The sequence below is a fragment of the Dasypus novemcinctus genome, chromosome 17, assembly GCF_030445035.2.
Source record: "Dasypus novemcinctus isolate mDasNov1 chromosome 17, mDasNov1.1.hap2, whole genome shotgun sequence".
Taxonomy (NCBI): Eukaryota; Metazoa; Chordata; class Mammalia; order Cingulata; family Dasypodidae; genus Dasypus; species Dasypus novemcinctus.
Genome location: NC_080689.1, coordinates 64,221,138 through 64,249,031, shown reverse-complemented (window position 1 = coordinate 64,249,031; position 27,894 = coordinate 64,221,138). Strand labels below are relative to the sequence as shown.

The 27,894-nt window shown below is 55.0% G+C and overlaps 1 protein-coding gene across 1 annotated transcript; it reads right to left on the bottom strand.

Annotated features, from left to right (window-relative positions):
* Positions 1-1,598: 1,598 nt before the first annotated feature.
* Positions 1,599-25,936, bottom strand: ATP6V1B1 (ATPase H+ transporting V1 subunit B1). Its single transcript, XM_004473268.4, has 14 exons — positions 25,693-25,936; positions 19,124-19,179; positions 9,518-9,616; positions 8,686-8,779; positions 8,088-8,165; positions 7,031-7,170; positions 6,108-6,209; positions 5,394-5,491; positions 4,349-4,472; positions 4,033-4,183; positions 3,705-3,787; positions 2,541-2,645; positions 2,201-2,330; positions 1,599-2,108 (listed from the first exon to the last, which is right to left on the bottom strand). Exons 1-14 carry the CDS (start codon positions 25,808-25,810, stop codon positions 1,945-1,947), a joined length of 1,542 nt encoding a protein of 513 aa, XP_004473325.1. The 5' UTR covers positions 25,811-25,936; the 3' UTR covers positions 1,599-1,944.
* Positions 25,937-27,894: the final 1,958 nt, after the last annotated feature.

The following is a 27,894-nucleotide window of genomic DNA, read 5'->3' as shown; positions in this document are numbered from 1 at the left end:
TCATGCTGCTGGTGGAATGTAAGATGATTGGAAAATAGCTCTATTGGAAAATAGTCTGAGAGTTCCTCATAAGGCTACCCATCATATGACCCAGCAATTCCATTACCAAGGAAACATGTCCACATAAAACCTTGCAACTGAATGTTTATAACAGCATTATTCATAATAGCCCTGAAATGGAAAGGACCCAAATGTATAGAAACTGATGAATTGTGAGGCAAAAGGTGGAATATCCATACAGTGGAATATTATTTTGCAGGAAAAATAAATGAGATGCTGATACATGCTAAAACATAGATGAACCTTGAAAACATTATGTTAAGTGATAAAGCCAGACACAATATTGTATGATTCCATTCATAAGAAATGTCCAGAACAGGCCAATCTTCAGACAAAAAGTAATCAGTGGTTTCTCAGGAATGGGGAGTTTGGAGGGAATGGCTAAGTGTGCAGGGTTTCTTTTTGGTAAAACGAAAGTGTTCTAAATTGATTGTAGTGATGCTTGTACAACTCTGTGAATATACTAAAACTATTGAATTATACAGTTTCAATGGGTGAATTTTATGGTGTGTGAATAATCTCTCAATAAAGCTGTTATTAAAAAAAAAAGCCACAAACCCTATGCCTTCTGGACATCCAAAGTTTTCTCCAAGATTGTGAATTGAGGAGCTGTCTTGGGGATGGGAATTATATTCTCAGGGCCTCCTTTAGTGCCAGCTCTTCTTTTTTTTAAAATTAAAGACATAATTTATTTTATTTTTTAAACAGATCAATTTTATTGATACATATTAATAAAACATACAATTCACCCGAAGTATATGATCAATGGTATTTGGTATAATCACATAGTTGTGCATTCATCACTTCAATCATTATTAGAGCATTTTCATTATTTCAATAATCATAACAACAACAAACAGAAAACAGACAAACAAGAAAATTCTTCACCTCTCAATCTCTCTCTGCTTCCTCTGCTGCGCTTAGGTCCTGTTTCTATGGTGCCAACTCTTGATCTAAGAATTCTGACCCAGTTCCATAACACATTGATCCAGAAATGAAACGGGGACCTTGGCTGAAGTTCCTTCTTCAGCAAATCCCTCATTTTTAGGGAACATTCATGGCTTCATTGAAGGTAGGCGGACAAAGGAGCAGATGGCCTCACAGAGCAGGCAGCTTTCAAAGAAACATCAGGCCTGCTGGTTTCTAGGATGCCATTCCCTTATTTTGTAACTGAGAGCCTTTCCTCTGTCTTCTGCACACACAACACCCCATCACACACACACACACACACACACACACACACACACACACACACACACACACACACACACCAGCTCCCATGTCCCTGGCTCAGGCCGTCTTTCCAGCAACTCTTCTCCCTTCCTCTTTGTAGCAAACCAAATTCCTCCCAGCTTCCCTCACAGCTGTTCAGAGTCAGATACATCTTTCGTGGCCTTGGTTGTCCTACCTCTGAACCCCTGGTTGTCCTACCTCTGAACTCCAAACTCACGTTCCACCCAAGAAACTATCAAGATATTTTTAAACAAAGATGATTATCTTCCTATGAGGAATTCTATTGTCAGCTAAGACACTAAAAAAACTTTTCAATAGAATCTTTTAATGAACCCCATGTATACCCATCACACAGCTTCACCAATGATCGATATTTTTCCAACCTTGCTTTAACCTAAGATAAATTCTTCGCCTCAGGTACTTCTTTTGGGGTCTTTTGAAAGAAAAAGAAAGGGTGCTGCGGTCAGAGCAAGGCGGAATACAGCCTAAACGACCTGCTCTTTGCCGGGGGCGGGGTCCGGGGACAGGGACGGAGCGTGCGAGCCGCCCCAGCCCGTGGGGTGCCGAGGCTGGGCGGCTGCGGGGCCGGGGTGTGTGGGCAGGGGGCGGGCTGGGGGGCCGCGGAGCGGCCGACTAGGGCTGCGGCCGGGGCTAGAGCGCCGTGTCGGGCTCGGCGTCGTGCGGCGCCGCCTCGCGGGGGTAGAACTCCTCGATCACGCTCTGCGGGACGCGCTTGAGCAGCTCTTTGGGGAAGATGCGCAGCAGCTGCCAGCCCAGGTCTAGCGACTCGAACACCGAGCGGTTCTCGTAGGGACCTAGGGCGGGAGCGGGAGGGTCGGAACGTGTGCGTGGCGCGGGAGGGCGGGGAGGGAGCGGGGTCCGGCCCGGCCGCCGCAGCCGGCCTCACCCTGGTTGATGAAGTTCCTCTCGAACTTCTGCAGGAATTCCAGGTAGAGCAGGTCCTCCGAAGTGAGCGCCTCCTCCCCGACCACCGCCTTCATGGCCTGCACGTCCTTCCCGATGGCGTAGCAGGCGTACTGGGGCGGGCGCGGAGCGGGGCGCCGTCACCGCGGGCCATCGCGGGCGCCCGGGGACCCCCACCCTGGCTGGGCTGGGATCCCCCTCCCCCCCTTTCTTTTTTTTTGGGAGAGCTTTTTTGCTAGGAGCAAAGCTCATGGTCCAGACGGCGCTCCCGTGTCCGGTGTCTGAAACTAGATGAGCCGCCCGCCCCGGGGCCCTGTCCTCACCAGCTGGTTGGAGACGTCACCGTGGTCCTTTCTCGTCATGCCGTCGCCAATGGCCGATTTCATCAGCCGGGACAGGGAAGGGAGCACGTTGATAGGCGGGTAGATCTGGGAAGCGGAGCAAGGGAGCGGCAAAGTCTCCTTTCCATCCCACCCGTCCTGCCCTGCTCTTCTTCATTCATCCCTCTAGGCCGGTGTAGGCAGGTGAGAGAAGGCCGAGTAAGCGGACACTAGTTAAAAAGCTCACCACCTCAAAATAGTTGACAATTCGTACAAAACCATTTCGAAACTTGATAGTTAATCACTTCAAATAAAGAACCTACCAGACAAAGAGGTAAAGTCATAGGGGGCACTTTTCACCTACAGATAGGACAGACACATTTTCTGACTGACGCAGCGTTGGCAAATTTCTTGCCTCAGTTACGTATTGTTTTCTGCTCACCAAAACAAATGACTGGTAAGGGATGAGAAATGGCATTTATCAAGTGTCTACTCTGTGCCAGAGGCTTTCTGTATGCCAGTTTATTTTATCCTCACAATCCACCTGTGTGTTAGGTATTATTATTCCCATTTTATAGAAAAGGAAAACCTAGGGGTAGAGAGGTTAAGTTATTTTCTCAAGGTCACACAGCCAGATAGGGATTTTCCTCAGGACTACCTAGGGAAGCCCTGCTTTCTTTCTGTGTACCACAGTCTTTCTAGGTGGCTAACTCCTCTTTGGAGTTGTCTTGCAGGGCTGCCTCTGATTCATGAAGAGACACAGCACAGGGGATGAGGGGACATCTGTTGTCAGCGGCACGGGAATCTGTGTTTCTTTTTGTTGTGTCATCTTGTTGTGTCAGCTCTCTGTGTGTGTGGCGCCATTCCTGGACAAGCTGAACTTTGTTTCGCGCTGGGCGGCTCTCCTTACGGGGTGCACTCCTTGCCTGTGGGGCTCCCCTGCATGGGGGACACCCCTGCGTGGCAGGGCACTCCTTGCACGTATCAGCACTGCACATGGGCCAGCTGCACACGGGTCAAGAAGGCCCGGGGTTTGAACCGTGGACCTCCCATGTGGTAGGCGGACGCCCTATCCACTGGGCCAAGTCTGCCGCCTGAGGGGCCATCTGTTAGCCAGTGTCTGTGGGGGAGTGGTGAGGGCCAGAAGTGGGGAGGGAGGGGTGGTACCTGTCTGTTATGAAGCTGTCTGTCCACATAGATCTGCCCTTCTGTGATGAAGCCCGTGAGGTCAGGGATGGGGTGGGTGATATCTACAAGAAAAAGGGCTGCCCTCAGTGGGAGGGGACCCAGCCTCCACCCCCTCAGGGCCGTCTGGGTTCCGTTCTCTTCACGGCAGTGACAGGGGTGGCAGTGTGGCAGTGAAGTCAGGGGTGGCGTCCATCCCCGGGGGGGACCGAGTTACTGCCTGTCGGGGCAGAGAGGCGGGGGCCCTGTAATGGTCCGGTGGCTAAGGGAGGGCAGGGGCTGTGGGGGCAGCGGGCAGGGCGGGGCTCACCGTCGTTGGGCATGGTGAGGATGGGGATCTGCGTGATGGAGCCGCCCCGGCCTTCCACGCGGCCCGCCCTCTCGTAGATCGTGGCCAGGTCCGTGTACATGTAACCCGGGAAGCCTCGGCGCCCCGGCACCTCCTCCCTGGCCGCTGAGACCTGCGGATGCCCGTGGACATCGGGAGGAGCGAGGGGGAGAGAGGCTGATACAAGGAGGGTGGGCGGGAGGCGCCGCCTGAGAACCGGCCTGGACGGCAGGCGAGGAGAGGCCAGGCTGCCCGAGCGCTGCGGTTCCCGCCAGCCACCCGGGGGCCGGGGCCTCACCTCCCGCAAAGCCTCTGCGTAGGAGCTCATGTCGGTCAGGATGACCAGCACGTGCTTCTCACACTGGTAGGCGAGGAATTCAGCAGTGGTCAGCGCCAGGCGCGGGGTGATAATCCGCTCGATCCTGGAGGGCGGCCCAGGGCCAAGGGGAAGGTGACTTGGGACTCCAGTGTGGAGCATGTGGGCTACGATGAGCCCCTGCGCCCAGCCCCCAGGTCAGGGGCTCCTGGGGTGGGGTGGGGGGCCCTCTCTAGCCAGCCCTGCTGGTCAAGGTGGGAAAGGGGACAAGAGGCTGGGGCCAGGAGGAGAGCTGAGGGCGGGAGTGGCCTGGGCTCCTGCTCTGGCTCGGAGGTCCCACACTCGGGTCAGCTGGAACAGCTCCCCTGTGTCCCCAGGAGGCCTTCCTCACTCACTGCTACCCGCGAGCCCAGTGAGAACAGCCACACGCTCGCTGCCCCGGCAGCCCCTTTCCACTCTGAGTACCCCTGAGCGCCGTCCCCTGCTGCTGGCTCGCTTGGCCTCACTGTCCCAGTGGCTCTGTGCCCGTGGCTCTTTTCTTGGCAATGTCATCGAGGTCTCCAGAGTCCTGCTACTTAGTCTCTCGAATTCCCTCCAGATCCAGGATGGTTTACCAAATTGTCTTTTGTCCCGACTCCCAAATTGAAAGCCACACGTCCACTTTAAAAGTGGTGGCTTTTATAAACAAATGGTTGAAGGAAACAGTCTCCTTAGCAGTAGCTAAGTGTCACTTCTGTGGAAGTGACAAAAGGATGAGGAACCTGCCTCGGGAAGGTGGCTGGAAGCAGGCTGTGGAAAGAGCAGGGGCTGGGGTAGCAGGCAGGGTTGGGGTCTGCTCCCTCTGTCTCTCCGAGGGTTCTCTCTTCCCCTTCCCAGGCCTCAGTATCCCCATCTGCCCACCGAGGGGTTGGTCTCCCGGCTCTGGCCCACGCCGGTAGTTCTGGGGCATCCCTGAGCCGCGGGGCTCAGTGTCTGGGAGGGCACGGGCCCGCCCGCCTGAGGCATCTGGTCGTCGGGGGAGGCTCACGTGGGGTCATTGGCCAAGTTCAGGAAGAGGCAGACGTTCCCCATGGCACCGTTCTGCTCGAAGTCGGACTTGAAGAACCGGGCTGTCTCCATGTTCACCTGGACACACAGAGGGGAGGGCTGGAGGCGGGGCCCTGGCTCTGCCCAGCTCTTCTTGGTGAAACCAGGTGACTGACAGCCACAAGGGTGAAGGTGCCTCGGTCACTGGGGTGAGCTTGGGGCGACCTTGGGGCTTGCGAGGGGAGGGGCTGGGTTGGCGGCTCCAGTCCTGCGAGGTGCAGAGCTCAACCCAAGGAGCTGAGGGCCATCCCTACCCCTCTTTGGGCAGCTGCTTTCCCGCCAAACTCCTCATCCTCCGCTTGGGCCCTCTGAGAAGCCCACTTCCCATAGCTGTCTTATCTCCCCAGATTCCCTGAAGCCCCCCTCCTCCAGGCCACCCTGGCTTGCCTTCTAGCGCCATGGCCTTTGGGGTGGCCTGAGGGACATGCTGCTCTCCTCTGGTCACTGAGCCCACTCCCAGCCCCTCCAGGGGGCCTCCAGCCTCTGGGCTTGTGAGGGCCTGCCTCTCCCGCCGTGCAGGTCCAGCACTCACGGCTTCCCAAGGAGAAGGATGGTGCCCCCCCCCCCATGAGATCAGGCTGTGCCAAGGGCCAAGGGAGACAGGGCTGATCACCTACTGCTTCCAGAATTTACCAATCCACTCAGCTCCGCTTACCCCCATGGCTGCAAAGACAATGGCGAAGTTGTCATCGTGATAATCCAGCACAGCCTTGGACTTCTTCACCAGCCCAGCCTGGCGGCAGATCTGGGCTGCAATCTGGGGTGGAGCGGGGTGGGAGGGCGGACGTCAGAACCATAGTCCAGCACCCTTCCCCTTGAGCACCCAGCGCTCCGAGCAAGTTCCAGCCCATCCTCCTGCCAAGAAGGGCCCCAAGCCCAGAGAAGGGAAAGGGCTGTCCCCAGGTCCCACAGGCTTTCTCAGGAGAGGGGCCACCTCGGTGCCTACTAAAGGGCTGAGGGGCCCTGTCATGAGAAGCAGGGCAGAGTAACAGTTCTGAAGTGCAGCTGCCTCGGCTTGGGTCTGTCCCGGCACAGACCTGCCTCAGGCCTGCCCCGCGGGGGGCTATCAGACCCCATATCCAGACCCGGCATTGATGGGGGGCATGCTTATGCCCTCTAACCACAAAGGCCATTTTGAGGGTGAGCTGGGGCATCCAGAGGTGGCCAAGTTGGGGGTGGTCAGGGAAACCTCTGAGAGGAGCCGGGCTGTCCACTCGTAGGGGTGGGGGTGGGGTGGGGGGCTTTAGGTGGCCCCCGGGCTGCCGTGAGAGGTCGAGTAAAGATCATCACAAGGACCAGTGGCTAGAGGCCGTTAGCCCAGTTAAGCTGGACTTTCTCCTGTGAGCCAGCGAGTGCCCCACTCGCTGCGGGCAGAGGCTTCCTGAGGTGTCTGGGGACAGCTGGCTGGACTTGGAGCCCTCCCGTGCTGCCCTGGGCCTCTGTGCAGATGGAGGACAGCGGCCAGTCCAGCGGCTGGTGACCCCGGCTCGGCCCTGGCCTGCTTGGCTCAGGAGGCCCTCCTCACTGGCCCCCAGGCCCTGCTCCGCCCCCGGTCCCTGCGGCCCCTGCAGACCTGACCTCGTTGTGGGGGAGCCCAGCCGCTGAGAAGATGGGGATCTTCTGCCCGCGGGCGATGCTGTTCATGACGTCGATGGGGGAGATCCCCGTCTGGATCATCTCCTCCGGGTAGATGCGGTCGTGGGGGTTGATGGGCTGGCCTGCGGGCGGTCACCCGCGAGCTCAGGGCTCCAGGGCCTGCCCTGCCTCCCCTGAGCCCCCCCCCGGAGCTCCCAGCCTGGTAGGGACGTTCTCCCGCTGCGCTAGCCCCAGCCACATGCAGCCATAGCGCACCAGACTCTGGTTAGTCCGAAAGAGGAATCGAGGTTTAATGTGATTTCATTCTAATTCATTTAAAGGTGAAGAGCCCCAGGTGGCCAGTGGCTACCTTGGAGGTGGGCAGGCAGCAGGGAGCTCAGGCTGAGAGGCCACCTAGGGCCAAGGCAGTGTCCTCCTCACCACCTTCCAGTGCCCGTGAGGGGTTCAGAGAACCGGAGGGTGATTTGGAGACCTCCTGTCTGAGGGGATGCGTGTTCTGTGCTCTGCCACCGACCTGCTGTGTGGCCCTGGGCAAGCCACGTAACTCCCTGGGCCCCCATTGCATCCCGTTGCATCTGACGTGATGAGGCTGGAGGTGTTAGGGAGTTCCCCGCAGCCTGCATGGGTCACAGACTGGGCGGGGCTGTGTCTCCTGCAAACCACCCACCCCTCAGCCCCCAGGACTGGGGACGGTGAGCTGGAAGGCAGGAGAAGGTTGGTCCTGGGGCCTGCAAGGAACCCTGCACAGCAACATTTTTTTTTTACACAATCTGGATATGAAGCGCTAATGGCAATATTTCAGATTCTGGGGCAGGTGGTGGTGGCAGATTGGGGGACAGAGTGGCACATTACGTAAATCACACCTGATCTGCTCATTGTCTGACCAGCCCTGGGGGTGCGCCTTGGGCAGTTATTGTGCTGGCCTGTGTCTGGGACCAACTTGCAAGGCAAGGCTGCCCCTGACAGAGGCGATGAACGGGGTGGGGAAGGTGGTTGGGAGCTGGGTCCTGAAAACCAGCCAGGGCCTCGGGTCACTCACCATTGATATCTAGGAAGTCCTCCGCCATGACCACTGGCCCCTTGTCGATGGGTTTGCCTGAGCCATTGAAAACGCGACCTGGGGGTAGGTAGGGGTATAGGAGGATGCTTGCTGCCACCCTCCATGCCACCACCAGCAACCCCTCAGCCTTGCCCCATGTCCTCTCTCTGCCTTAACTTATCCCCCGGAAAACTGACTATGTGACTGTCCCGTGGAGAAGGACCTCCCTCCTCTCCCAGAAGTCTTTTTGCAGGCAAGGTCTTGACTCTAATCAGGGAGATTCCAGGGCTGTAAGGAGGGGAGCCAGGTATGGCAGGTCTTGGGAGACAATTAGGGGACATGCAGAGCTTAGCAGTCCCTTTCAGCTGGAACCCAGATAGGTGCCTCTAGTTTATTGAAAACACCTTCCTCATTTACTGAACACCTGCTGTATGTCAGGCCCTGAGCTGGGGTTGGGGGGTCACAGAGAGAAGAAGCCACAACCCCTGACCACAGGGTGAGCAGGCAGGTAAACAGGCATTGGCAGTGCAGTGAGCTAAGGGCTTGGCAGGAGAGCCGGGCTGGGAGGGTGGGGGAGGCGTCCACTCCTGCCCCTCACCCAGCATGTCTTCTGACACTGGAGTCCGTAGGATGTCCCCTGTGAATTCACAGGTGGTCTTCTGGGCATCGATTCCAGAGGTCCCTTCAAACACCTAGGGGGAAGGAAGATAGTAACTCTCAGGTCTTGCTATAATGGGGCCTCCCATTCTATGTATCCTTGTGAGCCCAGCTCTGGACAAGCTCTCGGGAAAATAGGACTTTCAAGTGCTTATAAGATAGCATGGAGGGAGATCACACGGCTCAAGCAATTGAGTGCCTCTCTCCCATGCTGGAGGTGTCGGGATCAGTTCCCGGTGCCTCCTAAAGAGAAAGACGAGAAGATAAAAGACAAGCAGACACGAAAGAACACACAGTGACTGGACACAGAGAGCTCTAACAACAGCAAGGGGAGGAGAATGTAAAAAAAAAAAAAACTTCAGGGAGGCAGATGTGGCTCAAGGCACTGGGCTCCTGTCTACCATATAGGAGCTCTGGGCTTCATTTCCTGGGGCCTCCTGGTGAAAGCAAGCTGGCCCAAGACAAAACAGACAAAGAGGAGAGACAATGAGAGATACAACAAACCAGGGAGCTGAAGTGGCTCAAGAGATTGAGTGCCTCTCTCCCACATCAGAGTTCCCAGGATTGGTTCCCGGTGCCTCCTAGAGAGAAGGTGAGAATAGAAGACAAGCAGACACAGAGAGCACACAGCGAATGGACAGAGAGAGCAGAGAGCAGTGCAAAACAAGTTGAGGGGGGTAAATAAATAAAATAAATCTTTAAAAAAAAACAGCGTGGGAACTTTGTGATACATTCATTTACTCAGGCAGCCACCTCTCATTGACACCACTTACCTGGACAATCGCTTTGGTCCCAGCCACCTCAAGCACTTGACCACTCCTCTGAGTCCCATTCGGGAGGGTGAAGTTGACAATCTCAGCATACTGGGCAAACTGGCAGGAGGGGGGAATAGCCCAGAGAGATGATGAGACCAGGAGGTACTTCCGTGTCCTCTCCTACCCCTCCTTGATCCAGTCTCAAATGGCCATCTCCCCTCTTGTGACCCGACACTGTTGGAAATGAACTTGAGGAGCTGGGAAATGGGAAGTTTGAATTCTGTTTGGGAGGCGGTATCCTGGGTGGGAAGGAGCACTGACTCGGAAGTTGGAGGACCAGCGCGGCTACTGCAGCTCTGTCACTTACTTGCTGTGTGACCTTGTGGAAGTTACTTTGTTTTCTCATCTTTGAAGTGGGGACAATAACGATACCCACTTTACAGGGCGGTGTGGGGAGGAAATGAGATCATTTCTGTAAGGCTGTTAGTATGGGACCTGGCACTTTGTAAAAGCTCGATGAAATGATGAAACGTAGTGGCTATTTTGGCTGTTTATGTCTCCTGGGAGGCCCTGGGAGGAAGAGGCAGTCTGTCCCTGTGGGCTAGTGGCAAAAGTGCTGGCCAAGTGCTGAGGCACTGGAGAAAGGCTGTTTGCTCCGCGGTCTCCCCTGTACCAATGGCAGTCCTTTTCTAGCCGTGGGGCTGGGATTGATTCATGTGTAGTCCTCCCACCATTCAGGAATAGGAAGAATCAGTCTAGAGTCCAGAATGAAGAACTCTTACAACTCAACAATAGAAAGAATCTGAGCAAAGGATTTGAATAGTCATTTCTCTGATGAAGAGATACAGATGGCCAAGAGCATGTGCAGAGATGCTTAACATCATTATTCATTAGAGAAAGAAAATCGAAACAATGAAGTACCACTTTATACCCACCAGGATGGCCATTAAAAAAACAAAAACAGAGAATAATAAGTGTTGGTGAGGACACAGAGAACCTGGAAAACTATTACACTATACTGGTGGGAATGTAAAATGGTGCAGCCACTTTGGGGAAACAATCTGGCAGTTCTTCAAAATGTTAATCACAGGGTTACCATATGATCCAGCAATTCCACTCCCAAGTATATGTATCCAAGAGAAAGGAAAACATATGTACACACAAAAACTTGTATGTGAATGTTCACAGCAGTATTATTTATAACAGTCAAAAGTGGAAACAACCCCAATTCTGTAAAAGATGAATCAATTTAATTTAAATGTGGTACATCCATACATTAGAATAATATTTATTATAAAGAAAAAGGAATGAAGTACTGATGCATGCTGCAATGTTGATGAATCTTGAACATGTTTGAACATTATACTAATTGAAAGAAACCAGACACAAAAGGTCACATACTGTATGATTCTATTTATATGACTTGTCCAGAGCAGACAAATCTATAGAAATTGAAAATAGACTAGTGCCAGGGGCTGAGGGAGCATTTGGGGGAGACTTCTAAAGGTTACCAATTTTCTTTTTGAGGTGATAAATATGTTCTGGAGTTAGACAGTAGTGATGTTTGCAAAACTGAGTAAACTAAAAACCACTGAACTGTACGCTTTAAAAGGGTGAATTCTGCTATGCGAATTATAACTCAATGAAAAGAAGAAGAAAAAAAGAATCAGGCTGGCCCTCCAGGCCCACAGGGGGCAGGTGGACAGACAAAGTTCTGCCCCAAGGGGTTTCCCAAGCGCCTCTGTGTTTGCTCTGGTCTCCAGTCTTTACCCACGTCTAGAGGAGAAAAACTTGGCCTGGAAGGCCAGGCTGGGAGAAGAGACCTTCCCCCCTGACACGGATCCTTAGTTCTCATTAGCACCAAAGAGGTAAGTCCTGCAGCAGCTCCTCATCCCCAGAGGAGGTCCTGGGGAGATCACAAAGCAAGGGTCCCTCACCTTGCTTCTCAGTTGTAGAGTTACTCTGGGGAGTAAGCCATAATCTTAATCCACTAAATGAAATGGTAAAAAAGATGACACTGCCACGTAAAGTTCCCAGTATTCTGGGAAATTAAGCACTCCTCTATATTAGTCCCTGGACCACAGAAGAAATAAAAATTGAAATGAACCCATTGAACACATAAAGCTTTACCACATTCTCTGACCTTAATGAGGGTAAGTTAGAAATCAATAACAAAAAGATAGTTTAAAAGCCTTCATACATTTGCAAAATTTTAACATTCTAAATATAGAGAAATTATAATCAGAATTAGAACACAATGAAGAAAAAACTATATAGCAATATTTATGTGATGCATTTAAAGTTTTAAATGCTTACACTAGAAGGAAGCAGATTTGGCTCAACTGATAGAGCATCGCCTACCATATGGGAGGTCCAAGGTTCAAACCAAGGGCCTCCTGACCCGTGTGATGAGCTGGCCCATGTACAGTGCTGCTGCATGCAAGGAGTGTCCTGCCATGCAGGGGTGTCCGCCACGTAGGGGAGCCCCATGCGCAAGGCGTGCGCCCCGTAAGGAGAGCCACCCCACGTGAAAAAAGTGCAGCCTGCCCAGGAGTGGTACCGCACACACAGAGAGCTGATGCAGCAAGATGATGCAACAAAAAGAGACACAGATTCCCAGTGCCGCTGACAAGAATACAAGCGGACACAGAAGAACACACAGTGAATGGACACAGCAAACAATGGGGGGTGGGGGTGGAGGGGAGAGAAATAAATAAAAAATAAATCTTTAAATAAAACCAAATACTTACACTAGAAAAGAAAAAAATGATCAATCTTTTTAAGAAGCTTAAAAGTATGCAACTTAAGAAGTTGGAAAAGAAAGTCAAACAAATAATAAAAGGACATATATTATTAAAACAGAAAGCAAACATATAACAGAGAGGACTGACAAAGACAAAATTGGTTCTTTGGAAAGTCTAGAAAAATAGACAAATCCCTGTCAATACTTATTAAGAAAAGAGAGAAGGCATGCATAAACAATAATTGGAATAAAAAGTCATAGCTATATATACTGAAGATAGTAAAAAGATAATAAATAATGGACAACTTTATACGATATATTTGAGAACTTAGATAAAATGAATAAAGTCCTAGAAGAATACAACTCAAACCAAAGCCAATTAAAAATGGAGTAGAAAGCCAGAACAGCCTTGTAATCCTTAAGGTATTGAATAAGTAGTTTAACATCTTTCCACAAAGAAAACACCAGTCTCAGATAGTTTTACCAGTGATTTCTAACAAACAAGGAACAAATAATTTGACACTCAAGTTCTTCAAAAGGCAGGAAGAAAAGGGATGGTCTTTAATTCGTTTTATGAGGCAAGCTTAACCCTGATACCAAAGATAATAATAGGAAAATTACAATCTCCCTCATGAATGTAGATGCAAAAATCCTAAATAAAACATTAACTAACCAAATACAGCAACGGATGAAAATGTCCAAGCTGGGATTATTCCAGGACTGCAAGGTTAGTCTAATATTAGAAAATCTATGAATGTAACTCATCTTATTAAGGGTTTAAAAGATTAAAAAACTTTGATCACTGCAAAAATTTTAAAGAAAAAAAAACTATCCATGATTAAAACCATAAATCAAAGAAAAAGCTACTCTTTGAAAACAGGGAACAAAATGGAATTCCCTTAAACCCAAAAGAGTGTCTTTAAAACACCCACAGAAAATAACATATTCGATGTATAAATCATTCCTTTTAAAATTAAGAGTAAAACAAGGATGCCCACTATCATTCTATTTAACATTTAGCATTGTACTAGAGGAATAAGATGAATAGAAGAAATAAAATGAATAAAGATGAGGAGGGAAGTGGATGTGGCTCAACTGATAGAGCATCCGCCTACCCTATAGGAGGTCCAGGGTTCAATACCCAAGGCTTCCTGGCCTGTGCAGTGAGGTGACCTGCACTCAAGGAGTGCCATGCCATGCAGGGGTGTCTCCACGCACAAGGAGTGCGCCCCGCAAGGAGAGCCACCCCAGGCAAAAAAAGCACAGCCCACCCAGGAGTGGTGCCGCACACACAGAGAGATGATACAGCAAGATGACACAACAAAAAGAGACACATATTCCCAGTGCCGCCAAGAATGCAGGTGGACACAGAAGAAAACACAGCAAATGGACACAGAAAACAGACAACTGGGGGTGGGAGGTGGGGGGGAGGTACAGCAGGTGGGAGGGGAGAGAAATAAATAAAATCTTAAAAAAAAAAAAAGATGAGAATGTAACAAAATGTATGATGGAAAACCCCCCAAGCCCCACATTCAATAAATAGTTCCCAAAAGAAAATATAGACCAATATCTCTTACAAACATATACACAGAAATTCTAAATAAACGACTAGACAGTCAAATCAAGCGGTGTATTAAATAAATAAACGTCTGACCAAGCAGGATTTATTTCAGGAATGCAAGACTGGTCAAACGGCACTAGGGAATTTGTCAACATAATTCATTGCTTAAACAAAGGGAAAATAAACCCAAAGGATTATATAAATAGAAGCCAAAAAATGCTTCTGATAAAAACCAGCAGCTTACAATTCTGTGTAAAACAGGAATGGAAAGGTACTACTTCAACAAGGATTCTGGCAAGAGGGTCTTCTTAGTCATGAATTACCACGACATTTTACACACAGCAATCTTGCCCCAAGCTAATATCTGTTTAAACTAAAAATGCACATCTCTTTGAACCAGTACTTCCATTTCAGAGATTCTATCCCATAGCAGTAATGCACCAGTATTTTTTAAAAAGGCTGTTTATTGACGTACTATTTGTAATAGCAAAACCTGGAAACAAGCTGAATGTCTATCAGTAATGCACTTATTGAATAAATCAGGGTACAGCCACAGTATAGAATACTATGACACCATAAAAACATGACCAGAATGTGTTATCGTCTGACATGGAGGGAATCCTTGATATATTTTAGGAGACTAAAACCAATGTACACTCTTAACATAGGCATGCCTGTGTTTGAGCATGTATAGCAGGATTTTTATTAAAATACTGGTTAGCTTAGGGGGGCTGGGAATAAAGAGGTTAGGGCAGATAATTAACTTCTTTGCTTCGCTAGTTACAATGAACAGGTATTGCTTTTGTTATTCAAAGGTAATAAAATATTAAGACAAGTTCCAGTGCAATGAGCAGCTGTCCCCCCCTTGTCATCTCTGTAAACCAGTGACCATAAGGACCTGGGAGGATGGTCCAGTACCCCAACAGGGTGTGACCGCATGGGGCCACTCCCCCAGGGACCCCTGTGGGGTCAAGCCTGGGACAGAAGGGTTTGGGGCTCTCACAGTCACTGAGGGGATTTCCGGCTTGGGTCCCGCCTTGTCCTGTGAAGAGGATGTGAGGAGTGTGACCCCATTCTCCCCAGAAGCGCCCCTTTGCCCCGCAGGGGAGGGGTCCTTGTCGGGGGCTAACGCAAGAGGAAAGTGCTCTGCCAGGTCACTGCCGTGGCCCAGCCGGCTTTGTGTTCTCAGCCACAAGAGGGACCCCAAGAGTAAGGACCAAGGCCTGGAAATGCCTTTTTTCTCGACTCTGGGGGCCAACGTGTCTCTGAAACAGCCGTGGGCCTCATTCCGTTGGCTGTGGAGGTGAGAATGGGATGCTACTGTCAGGAGGAAAGTTGCTAGACAGGGTACAGGCCAGAGGGAGCCCGAAAGAAATCAGGCAATGGCCCAATGAAAACAAGGCAGCAGGGAGATAAAAACAAGTGATCACTTTTGTGTGGCTTTATGTGGACGAGGAAGTAGGAGGAAAAGGGAGTGGGGAAGGGGCAGTACACATTATGTTCCTGAAATATAAAATCAGAGAAACTGTAATTTAAAAAGGCAGAGGGATTACGGTCAGACACCGGAAGAACTGTCAGGACTATCACACCAGGCGTGAGCGAGTAAGAGAGGGTGTAGAGTCTGGAATCTGGAAGAGAAACACTGGGGTCCTTTTATGTGTGTGTCGACTGGCTATTTGAGGTGGGGGTGGATCAGAGTCCGTTAGAGTAGTGGTGAATTCCAGGGTGCAACAATGAGCTTCTACTCACAGGGAGCCCCCATTTCCCAGCCACACACTGAGCGAGCCTGGTTCTCTCAGCTCTCAGCAGAGGGTACCAAGAAGATTGCAGGTTCAGTACAACCCAGCCCCTCTGCTGGAGAGTCAACTGAGTTCTCAGAGAGCAAGCAGTCGGCAGCAGCAGCTGCTGCGCACGCTCGGAGGACCAGGACACTGTCAGCAAGGCGCAGAGCTGGACGAGGCGGCGCTGGCCTTTCAGGCCCCTCCTCCCAATGACGCTCAGGGCAGTCTTCACTGGAAACTGTCTTCAGAGCTGGAGGCCCTTTTTCCTCCTTGAGTTTGGGAGCAGCCAGACCTTTGGAACCAAGGCTGGTAGATAAGGTGGGTGCTTATTCCAGGTCTCAAATAAGGACTGACTTGAAACAGAATATAGGGGTTGAAAGATGCTCTGGTGCAGTGGTTCTCCAAGGGTGGCCCCAGAGCAGCTACATCGGCATCCTCTGGGAATGTGCTGGAAATGCAGACTCTCAGGCCCACCCCTGACCTGCTGAATCAGAAAACTCAGGGAATGGGGCCCAGCAATCTGTGCACTAAGCCCTCAGGGTGCTTCTGATGCACGTTCCCTTTGAGAACAACTGCTCTAGGGAAACTGCTCCACAATATCCCTGACAGTGGCCTCCAGTTCTCCCGTCTTCTCTTGGATGCTTGCCCTGACCTGAGTGAGCGCGGGAGGGGGGCGTTATCACCTCTTCTAGCCTCTCATGGCGCACTTACTGGAAACTCTTGATATTAACTGGAATCTGCTCCTGTGGGGACTTCGGCCCACTGGCACTGTCGCTGCCCTCTGGGGCACGCGGGTCAGCCCGGCAGCTCATCAGCTTGAGGCCGCCTTGCAGAGCCGAAGCCCCTCCTGTGCGCTTCCGGCTTCCTCGCTTCCGCACTTCCCCAGCCACACCTCCCGGCCCACTTGCCTGGTAGGCCGAGCTGGGGGCCAGGCCGCAGAGCTCCCGCCCGCCCCTCTCCTGGATGGTGGACTTCCTCCGGGCCCAGGTTCCCCAGAACTGGGGGGCTTGGTGTCTGACCCCTCATGAGCATGGGGTGGGCCCCGTGCCTTGGCGAGGTCAGGGGGTGTGGGTGTTTAACGATGCAGGGGAATCGGTTTAACACTTGGAAAGCCCCCACCACAGAATAATGCACAGGCACACATAACTTCAAAGGTTGCTTACCACTTCAAGGACCTAATTCCCTGGGCCCCAAACCTCTGATCTATCAAAATGTTTTTCCCTAATTTTTTCCCATTTGCAAAGAAGGGGAGCAGAGAGTAATTGCCTGTGTGATTCAAGGTGGGCAGAAGGCGGCGCTGTAGAGAGAGAAATTTGGCGTTTTGTCCCAGCAGAGAAAGGAAAGAGTGTGGGAGGGTAGAGGGGGCGGCAAGGTGGTGGCTTCTCCATCCCCTGAAATTATGAGACTGTAAACTTCCTTTAGCCAGCTCCGATTTCTCCAGGTGCTTCCACCCAATAACTCCCCTCTGCAAGTTACAGCTGCATCCGATGATCCTAAAACTACAGGTCTGGTTCCCTAGTCCAGCGGCATCTCACAGTTGAGAAAACAGAAGCCTGGATAGGTACTGGTGTGCCCAAAGTAATAGAGCAGGGTGGCCGAGCCGGGACAAGACCCATCTCCTGACCTCCGGCTCACGTTCTAACCATACCTCACTTTCGGTAAGGTATATAGACTGGTAGGAGTGGGACGGTTGAACCAGGCATATCAGCATGTCTGCATACCAGGCAGGGCAACTGATAGCTGCTCTCAAGGGGGAATAATGATGATACAGTTCTCTGATTTTATCCTCGCAAGAACCCTATTGCCATTTAACAGATGATGGAAAAGTTTTGGCAGTGGATGGTGGTTGGTAGCACAACATTGTGAATGTGATTAATCCCACTGAATGGTATATTTTAAAGTGGCTAAAGTGGGGAATTTTATGTAGTATATCTGCTACCACAATAATTAAAATTTTAAAACATGAGGAAACTGGGATTTACCATCCTAGTTTGATGTTCTCAAACTTTCAGTGAATATCAGACCACTTGGAGCATTGGTGAAGACTTCTGGGTCCCACTCCCAGAGTTTCTGATTCCATCCGTCTGGGGCAGAGCCCAAGAATTCCAATTTCCCACAAGTTCCCAGCTGGGGCCGCTGCTGCTGCTGGTCTAGGCTTGCCTACCTTGCCCAGGATAGCAGGCAGGGAGCAGGGAGGGGAGGTGGAGCTAGGTTTGACCCCAATGAGTCTGAGCCAGACTGAGCACAGGGCACACACATGTCACTGCTCGGCCACACTTCCTCTGAGGGTGTCCCAGACACTAGTGGGTCACGCAGTAACACGAACTTGGAAACTGTTTTCTGACAGTGACTGGGTCTGAATTCTTTAATATAGTTGGCTCAAGTTTTAACAAGTCCGTATCTAGCCATGTTAACGCTTATTCATTCATTCATCCCATTCATTTATTTGCCCCTTCTTTGAACCGACATGTATTTAGCACCATTTATGGGCTGGGTGTCCAGGAAAAGTTCTAGGTGCTTGGGGCTCTGGGAGCGAAGGGTTAAGAACCCCTGCCCATGCCCAGCAGGAGGGCAGAGAGGGGTGGAGGGCGTGAGACTACGTGGTGAGCAGATGCCTGCTGGGTGCTGTAGAGAAGACTCGCTGCATGCAGTGCTGAGGCTGCGGGGCAGAGCGGGGAGGGGCTCATTGCCCAGAGGATTGGGGGAGGCTTCCAGGAGCAGGTGACCTCTCAGGAGGCAAAGGCCCCGAGACCTTGAACAGTGGCTTTGTGCAGACAGAATGCATTTCTAAATGCCACGGGAGCCCTGAGATGGTGAGACACGAGAATGGAAGAGGGGCAGGGACCTTTCCAGAAAGGCCTCGTGGGGTGAAGGCTCCTGGGGACCCGTGTGAGTTTGAGGCAGGGCACTGAAGGGGCCAGGTCTCCCTAGCTGCAGGGTGGAGAGAAGACACAGGCCCAGAGGCCACTGGGGACTGACAGGTGGAGGGCCTGGGATGGCACCCAGGTTTCCAGTGTGCTCACTTGGGGGGCAGGGGGGAGGCTGGGGAATTGGAATGGCTTGGTGGGGGGGGGGGGACAGCAGGGTAACCTTGGACCTCTGCAGAGCTCTTCATGCTGAAGGGTCCCTAACCCTGGGCCAGCCACTCGCCCACAGTTCCTCAGAGGACACGAAACAGCCCCACGTGCCACCCCCTTCTGTGAAGCCCCCAGCAGCAGAGCCCACCGGTTCAGGCCCTCTTCACCTCCCACCCATGAGGAAGTCTGACACAACCACTCTACTGATAAAGAAATGGGGGCACAATAGGCCCAGTCGTCTCCCCCCACCCCTGGCCTATAAGTGAAAAGGTGGGAGAGGGAAACTGGGTGGCTGGGTAGACAGCTGGGGAAGGAGAAGGTGGGGGTGGGTGGCGGGGGTTTAGAAAGAACAGGGCAGGCTCAGGGGCTACTTCGGGAAGGGCACTTTAGAAGCCACCCCGTAGAGGGCACGGGGAGCGCTGGGGTGTGGCCCTGGCGCCCGGAGGAGGCAGGAGAGCCTACCTTGACCTGGTCCAGCACCACCAGCGGCCCGTTGACGCTGCACACGGTCCTGTAGGCTGGGGGAGAGGTGGGGTGGGTGAGGGGCGGTGCCCGCTCCCAGCTCACACCCAGACACACAGAGGCGTCTTGCCTTCCCTCCTCTCTGCTCAGGCCCCCTCCTCCCCAGCCTGGGCTGTCAGGGTCATTAGCTGTGACAGGGCCAGCCACCATTGCTGTAAGGGTCATGGCCCTGCCCGCGGGCCCCCGCTGCCCTGGACACCTGCAGGAGGCTGCAGAGGGCCTGGTGGGGAGGGGGGCAGAGGCCCCCCAGAGCCAACCCCCAGCGGCCCAGACGCCTTTCTCCTCCCGAATGCCCCTTCCCCCCTGGCCTCAGCCCCCACCTTACCCTCTGACTCGCAGCTTTTGGAAAAGCTTCTGGCCCCCAGCTGGGGCTGTGAACTGCCCTCTCTGGCCCTCACCAGGACCACATTTCCCTCCATTCATCCTGCACTGATGGGGCGCTGGGGGAGGGGGCCTCTGCTCTCACCACAGGACTCCAGGCCCTGCCAGGGGGCCTCCCAGCCCCCAGACTCACGGGGTTCCCAGTGGGGGAGGGGAGAGGAGCCAAAGGGAAAGAGGAAGAAACCGAAGGTCCTAGCCACTGCAGAACACCACAAATGCTCAACTTCCAGGGGAGGGATTAGGTTAGCTAGCGAGATATACTTTCTAACCCATTTTCGTGGCAGAAGCCTGGGGCCAGGAGGCCTGCTTGGCCTGTGAGGGCTAGCTGAAGAAAGTTGGGATGTGATAGCCCTTCCCCGGGGTTCTTGTGAGGTGACCCTGAGAGGACTGAGAGGAAGGAGCTGGGCAAGGGGACCAGTGAGGTCACTGGGTCACAGACAGGCTGGGAAGACGCCATTGAGGAGGGGAGTGGTCCAACCCCTCTTTTCACAGCAAAGAAAATGGGGCACAGAGGGTAAAAAGCCTTGCCCAGGGACACACAGCATGTGTGCAGCTGAGCTGGGCTGGGACCCCCACTTGTGACTCCGTTCCAAGGTGCTGCCCATCAGACCCCACTGCTCTCGGCTCACTTAGCCACCTGCTTCCAGGCACACCTGCCCCCGCCCACCCCACGTCAAGGGGAAATTAAAGCTCTTTGCCTACACCCTCCGCAGTCTGGTCAAGCTCCTTGTTTCAGTCTGATCTAAGTTCCTGGAAGACTGACTGGACAAAAATAGTTCTTAGTAAGGATCTTCCAAATGCAGGAATTGTTTGGAAAATTGGGTAGGAGAAGATACGCTCTTCTTGCACTTTGGCCCGAATCAGGGAAAAGCCAACGTCCTGGCTTCAAACCTGCAGGCCCACTTGCTCCTGGTCCCCAGCTGCCCGTCCTTCCTCCCTGTTCCATGGAGGTGCCCCCTTCCACCCTGTGCCCTGGAACCAGGCCCTAAAGAGGGCTCCTTCCCGGCCTGATTTACCAGTAGTCCCCTCTCTGTGGTCACTCCCTCAGCCCCTGTCCTCCTTGGCTTCTGCCCGATTCGATTTCTCCCCTCGCCTCCCCAGCCCAGCTTCTCGCAAGCGAGGTCTCCAAGTGCAGCCTCCCTTGCCCCACTCTCACCTACACCTCGACCCTCTCGAATCTGGCTTTGGTGGCCTCTGTGTCTCTCGGCCACCACTGGCCTCTGGATGGCTCCATCCAGAGCACCGGGCACAGTGCCCAGGCACTCTCCCTTGCAGCTCCTGGGACACGTCCCCCACCTCCTCAGCCTACGAGAAAGACTAGCCCACCTCGGAAGACCGGGTGCTCAGGGACAGCGTTGCAGGAAGAGTCATTGGAACTGAAGCTTCAGGGTCAAGCAGGAGCTCCCTGGCCAGCCCGGGAGTCAGGACAAGGGCGCCCTTGCAGAGGGGAGGAGGCCCTGAAGTGAAGAAGAACCCGGAGCCTTTGGGAAGCAGAAAGAGGGTAGTGTGGCTGGAGGGCAAAGCTCACTTCCGGGGCTCAGGAAGGCATTCAGCTCCACGAGAGAGCAGGGACATGGTCTCTGGTGTCCACTGCTGGGTCCCTACCTCTGGGAACAGTGCCGGGCATGTGGGAGACGCTCAGCAAACACCTGATGACTCATGAGAGGCACTGGCTGGTCGCAGCAGCTCATTCCTGTATTTCCCATATGATAACCCACGTGCCGCCACCTTCCCTGCTCTCCCCAAACCACATGAGGTCCTGATGCCCAACTCGAGGGCGGCACCCTAGCTCCTGCCTTCCTCCCTGTGAACACAGAGGGTGGAAGAGATGAGAGAGGATGCAGAGAGAGCTGGGGAGGGGGTGGACAGAGGAAGAAAGTGCCATCACCCTCCCCACCAAGAAAGAAAATTCCCAGGCAGCCATTTGGTACTTTTGATCAGATGATCTTGACTGCTAGGACTGTGCAGAGTGGCGCAGGTGAGCACTGCAGAGGGAGGAGTGGAGAAACGGAGGCGACGGGGTGTGAGGGCACAGGAGGAGCGCGGGGCGGGGAGAGGGCCTTTTAAAAGCCCCAGGAAGGGCTGGTCTTGCTCGCTGCATAGAGAAAGTACCAGACCAGCCATAAGGGCTGCCGTGGGAAAAGAAAGCAGTGAACTTTTGGGGTGAAAAGATGCAGGGTGGGTGGGCTGGGTGGGGAGGTGGGGGGTGTGGAAGGAGAAGGGGCTGAGACTCAGAGAGCCCCCGGGGATCCTTTGCAATTCCATCTGGAGGCAAATCTTTCAACTTCCTCCCCTCTGTTCCCCTCCCCCTCATTTCACAGCTTCCGGGAACCCCACTAGTCCTGACATCCTCTGCCCTGGGGGCGGGGGCCTGAGTGGGGGGGAGTGGAGGTGGATCACGCAGCCCCCACCCTGCTCCCCCCAAGGGGGAGAGGCTGGGCTGGGAGGGGTCTAGGGGCCCTGGCAAGTGCCTGCCTGCAGGGTGGGGGGCGAGGGGTGGGAGGGACATGCCTCGCCACAGCTGAGGCCCCACAGCGACCATCTGGGGCACCAGCCTTCTTTGTTGTGAGCCGCCTTCCCAGGCTTCCAGAAGGCTCGGAGCCCGGGGCCAGGTGGACTCTGCTAAGCCGCGGCTGGAGGAAGAGGAGCGCCTCAGCCCCTGCCGCCAGCGGGGCACATGGTCCACTTGCGTGAACCTGTTCCAGGATCGGGCCAGTCACATCCTTCCTGGCCCTGCCCTGGACTAACTCCTGCAGCCCACCAGAGCCTCTCCCTGGAGCCCCACGGCTTGTCTTTTCCCTAATGACAGGGATTGTGCCTCTCCTCTCAGACTACTGAGCTCACTCCCCCATCAGACTAGACCCTGTCTCCTTCAGTTTGGACTCAGGGTGGTGGCTGAGCAATGAAGGTGTCCCCGGCTGGACGCCAGGCCTTTTGTTCGACCATCCCCCGCTCTCATCCGTCCATTGCGCGAAGAGACAGACCGGGGGCAGGAAAGTCTTCACGCCACAAACCAGGAGAGCACCCTGGGGCACTCCGGGATCATAGCCACCCACCGTGCCAGCAGGCGGCGGGGGGGGAGGGGGGGGGGGGCCGGGGGCTGGGCCAGAAGTCCACTGAGGGACACTTCCTCAGGGGGTCCTCCTGAGACTCTGCAGACACTCCTTCCAGCAGCTGCTGCCCGCCCCCTCCCCATTGTGCTCGCTGAAGTTTTAGGGGAGCCGGCTGCTGGGGCCCCCCTCCCACCGCCTTCCCGGTCAAAGGCTCAGCGGGCGCTCGGGAGCTGCCCTCTAATTAGGGCCGGCCCTGCCACACCTGCAGCGGGAGAGGGCCGGGCCGGCGCGCCCATGCGTGAGGCTGGGTGAGGGCAAGGCCGGGGCAGCGGCCCGGTCCCGCCGGAGGGATTAGGGGAGGGGGTGCAGGGGCTGGACGCAGAGGCGTCTTAGAATCAGCCCCGACCCTGCCGTTGGAGTTCGCAGCGCCACCTCCCTCAGCTTTGAAGAAACCGAGGGCAGGGGGGGGGGGGGCGGGGGGGGGAACAGAGGGGGCAAAGCCAGGGGTTTGGGCCTCTGGTCCCTGTGTGATGGGGCCTGGCTGCAGCCCTCCAGGCAGGCGGCCCGCTCTTCCTTCTGCACCCTTGCGTCCTCTGCCTGGCTCAGATACAGCTCCGCGCCACCTCCTCCCAAAGCCCTTGGGGGAACAGCTCTAGCTGCACCGGGGCAACCGGACAGTGCTGGCCTTCGCCTTCTGCCCCCACCTCCTCCCTACCTGCCCCGTCCAGCCTGAGCCCCTCCCTTGGCCTCTGCAGAGAAATCACCTTGAAGGCCTGAGGTCTGCTGACCGCTCCCCCCCCCCCCTTCAAGAAGCCTCCTCACGTTGGCCTGAACCCTCCCACCTGCGGCTGAATGAGCCCGGGGGGCCTCGAGCCAGCTGCACCCCCCCCTCCGCGCCCCCCAGGACCCCCCCCCCCAGCTCTCCTGCCAGGCTCTTTCTGCCCCCACACAGAGGGCTCCAGGGCCTGGGAGAGCTTCGCGTCGCTGAGGAGGGGGCCAGGCTGGGGAAGGAGGGCAGGCTAAGCTCAGCGTCCCGAGGAGGCTCTTCAAACCCTCCCTGGGGCCTGTCGGGGCCCCCCTAAGAAGAAAACCCCTCAGTCGTGGAAGGAGGGCAATGGGAGAAGGCTGTGGGCGCTGGGGTGCAGTGAGGCCTGCCCCCGTGTAACATCATACAGTGAAGGCAGAGGAGGTGGCCTGTGTCACCACAATCACACCTTTAACACGGACAGCTGGAAAAGCCCAGGACACCCCCTGCATGTTGAACCCGTTCACCTAGGTGGGGGGCCACCTAGGGCCACCGTCACAGAGGGCAAACACACAGCACTGGCACCCCTGCCTTCCGCCTTGGCTCAAAACCTCCAGGGTGCTCTCCCCTGTGCAGAAGGCTTGTCGCCTGCTGGGTGCTGGTCCTTCCTGCCTGGAGGAGGAGGCAAGTGGGAAACCTGCAGGGTTCCTGAAGGCGCACTCCCGGGAGGAGGGCGGAGCACGCAGGCCCAGGCCCCACACCCGCTCTCCTCTTCTCCGGGAGGGGTGATGGGGAAGGAGCCAGGAGCGGTGGGGGGGCGGGACAGGGCTGACTCCTGGCTCAACAGCCATCCAGGCCTGGGCTGTGGATCCGGTTGCTGCATGTGGCTATGTCTTGGTGACCTTAGCTTTGGCCTAGACTCCACAGCCTCCATGGGGCAGGGCCTCTCTGGTGACCACGACCCCACTCCCCTCACAATTTCTCCTGAGCCAGAATATCTCCCCACCACCCAGCACCTGCCTCAGGCCTCAGAAGATGCCCCCCACACCAGCCCACACCCCTGGGGCCTGGCTCACGGGGTGCTGGCTCCTACCGCAGGTCCCCCAGTACAGGCCACCCACTGCTCACTGCAGACCCCCACTGCAGGTCCCCCACTGCCCCCCCCACGCCCCCATTGCCTGCAGGCCTGGCTCCCGTCTGCCCTCTCCCTTCATTCCTTCTTGTCCCACTGGGTCAGGGAGCTGCGGGGGGGGCACCTGTGCTAGTCTTCCCTCCCCCCACATCCCACACCCTGGCTAGGAGCCTCTGGCTCTGCTCAGCTGGGACCGGCCAGGCCGGTTTACTCCAGAGAGCTGGGCTGTCCCAGAGAATTCTAGAAGGCACCCGGCGTGGGAGAGTGACCTTGGGTAAGGAGAGATGGGGGAGGGTGGGGGGCGCCCTTTGGTCCTTGGGCCTGACGGTCCTCTGCCCCAAACATCTGTTTTTGGGCCACCTGCGCAGAGCAAGCACTCGAGCCACACCCGGGACCACCCCCCGTGCCCCCAAGCCCCTCAAGGGTGCACTCCAACTCTGTGGACACACACACACCTACACATGGATCCTCGCCCTCCCCCAGCTGTACACACACACAGTGACATCGCCCCGACCGCACACCCACGTGTGTTCTCCCCATGAGCACACGCACAGATTCACAACAAGATTCGTGGCCCAGAGCTCAAGCTCGCCCACAGAGACACACTCACTCTCAGCCTGAGTGTACATGCACACACTCGACACACACGCTCGAGCTGTCACACGCATATTCACGCTCATCCTCCCTCCAGTGCAGTGGGAGCACAGTCCGCACACACGTGCCTTCACCTCACGCAGCTGCCCTCCCCCGAACCCACACATGACATGCTCCCCCCCATGTCACCCCACGTACACAGGGCCACGCTTCACCTCACGCTGAGCGTTCCAGCGCACAGTGGCACCCCCCAGCACACACTCACGTGGTGTTTGCGCATGTGCGTGCACGCACACTCGGGCAGTTGCGTGCCCTCTCTCCCAAGCTTTGGCAGAAGGCAGAACTGGAGTTGGGGTCTTAGCAGAGGAGCAGGGTGATGATGGGGGGATCCCCCGCCATGCCTCTGGGGTAGCCTGTACTGGGGAAACAACCCGGACCTCTATCCCTCCACCTGCACTGGTGGCGGGCGCCCGGGCAGCTCCCCCAAAACACTACCACTGTCCTGGGGGACCCTGAGCCCCCAGGCCTCCAGGCCCCATTTTCCTACCGGCAGCCCGCCCCCGTCACCCCACCACTCCCTCGCCTGCCTAGGAGCTGTACTCACTGACGCGGGGGTGGGTGATGTAGTTGCGGGTGACCGCCTGCACGTGCTGGCGGGCTGCTCCTGCGTCGCTGCCACTGCCGGGGAGCCCCCCAGGCCTGCTGTCTACCTCCGTGGCCATGGCGCGGGGAGCCGAGTGCCTGCGCCTGCCAGTGGCGGCTCTAAGACCTCAGGCTGGAGCTGCAGAGCGCCCGGCCCACCCCGCCGCCACCCCGCCCCTGGCTTCCCCGCTCCTGTTGACTGTAAACGGAGAACTGTGCTGCCTCTCCAGGCTCTCCCCCACCAGCTCTGCGGAGCTGGGAAGATGGGAAGTGGGAGGGGACGGGGAGGAAGGCTGGTTTTCTCTAATCTCTGCCTTGGACTATTCCTGGGTCCCGGACCTGCAGCGGGGCTCCCCCTCTGCGATTTCAGGCTCCCCAGAGTCCAATGCCCCTCACCACATCTCCTCCTGTTCTCCTCCCCATTCGAGTTTCTGTCCGGCTGCCTTCTCTGCACATCTTTTCTTTACTGTCTCTCCAACCCGCCTTCACCCTGCACCCCGTGCCCAGACCATCCCTGAGTGCTCTTCACCAGCCCAGATGCCATCATCATCTCTTTTTGAACATCTATAGAGGATCACTCTGGGATCAGCTTCAGTGCCACCTCCTACAGGAAGCCTCCCCTGGATCCTCCAGCCCACACGACCACTGGATCCGTGGCACCTCTGTCTCCTTCCTATGCCTCTTGGAGAGGAGTCTCTTGTCACTGCCAGTTACTTGACTGCTGGTCCTCAGAGCTAAGCCTGAGTCTCCTTAAGGCTTTCTGTCCCAAAATAGGGAGAGCTCCCTGAGAACCAGGGCTGGTCTCTCTCCATCTGGCCTGGGGACCCTGTTTCACCCACTACCTTCTCACTGCCAGGCTCCCACCCTGCAGCCTGCCCCTGACAGTACAGGTGTAGGTCCACGAATTGCATGGCCAAGTACCTGGAGTTAGCAATCACGCTGCATCCACGTGTTCTACCCAGAAGGCCGACACTGCTTCCCAGGAACCTTCCTCACGCCTGGGGCCCAGAGGAGCTGTGCCTCCTCCGGGGAGCACATGGGTCTCCTGGGTGAGGCAGACCCGAACCCGTGTGGGGGCTGGGCCCACCCAACCCAAAGGGTGCCCCGTCACCCTCATTCCTCATTTCAGACTCAGGACTACCTAGCGTTTCCAAATTATATCACCTGAACAGAAGGAAGGGTGGGAGCACAGTGGCCTGGGGATCTCCATCTCCCAGCACCCCACTTTGGGTGACGTGGGGCAGCCAGTTTGACACCCGAGCAGCTCCTTCGCTTTCCAGAGAGACGGTGCCTGTCTCCACCCTCCCCCACCCCCACCCCCACCCCGTGGTGGAAAGCTCATCGGGGCCTCTGGCCCTGGAGCCCAGTCCGGGCCTCCAGGGAGGCCTCTCTTGTAATTCCCGTTCTTTCAGGGACTGTCTTGCTGGGGGGCAGGGGGCATGTGACTATAGAGGGGTCCCGATGGATCGTGGTGATGGAATAACTCTGTCTTGATTGCCGTGGTGGTTATAGGAATCTCTACAAGTTACAAAATGACAAAAGAATCACGCAGGGGGCACCAGAGTCAATTTCCTGGCTGGGATTTGATACTACAGTCACATAAGATATAACCACTGGGGAAAACTGGGGTAAGGAAATCGGGGCCCTCTTGGTACTGTCTTTGGGGCTCCCTATGACTATAATTATTGATGAGTAAAAAGATTTTTTAAAAATATCTGTCTAATTTTGTTTCAAAGTGCTTTTTGTTTCAGTGTTTGTGGCAGGGAGGCCCTCTAGAGCACGTGGAGTCTTGCCCGGCTTTACCTTTGTGTTGTTTGTTAGGGGCCCCCCCCTCTCCCTGGAGCCCCCCCTTCACCTTTCGTTGTCCACTCTGCTCAGTGCTTCTCCTGCCCAAGGAAGCTGAGGTTTGATAGAGGAGCTGCACAGGGCAACACTCAAACCCAGACGCACTGATGTTGGGACCACAGGCCTGGGACTGCCTGGGTGGGGCTATAATTGGGAACGGGAGCTGGGTGCCCATCGACTCACACATGTGGGTGCCTCCGTCCCCTGTAACTGTGAACTTGCAGCCCGGGTTCCGACCCCACCCATTCCAGCCTGTTTTCTTCCCAGTGAGGAGTGGGACAGAGGGGATCGAGAGGTCTAGTGGGGATGCGGCGGGGGC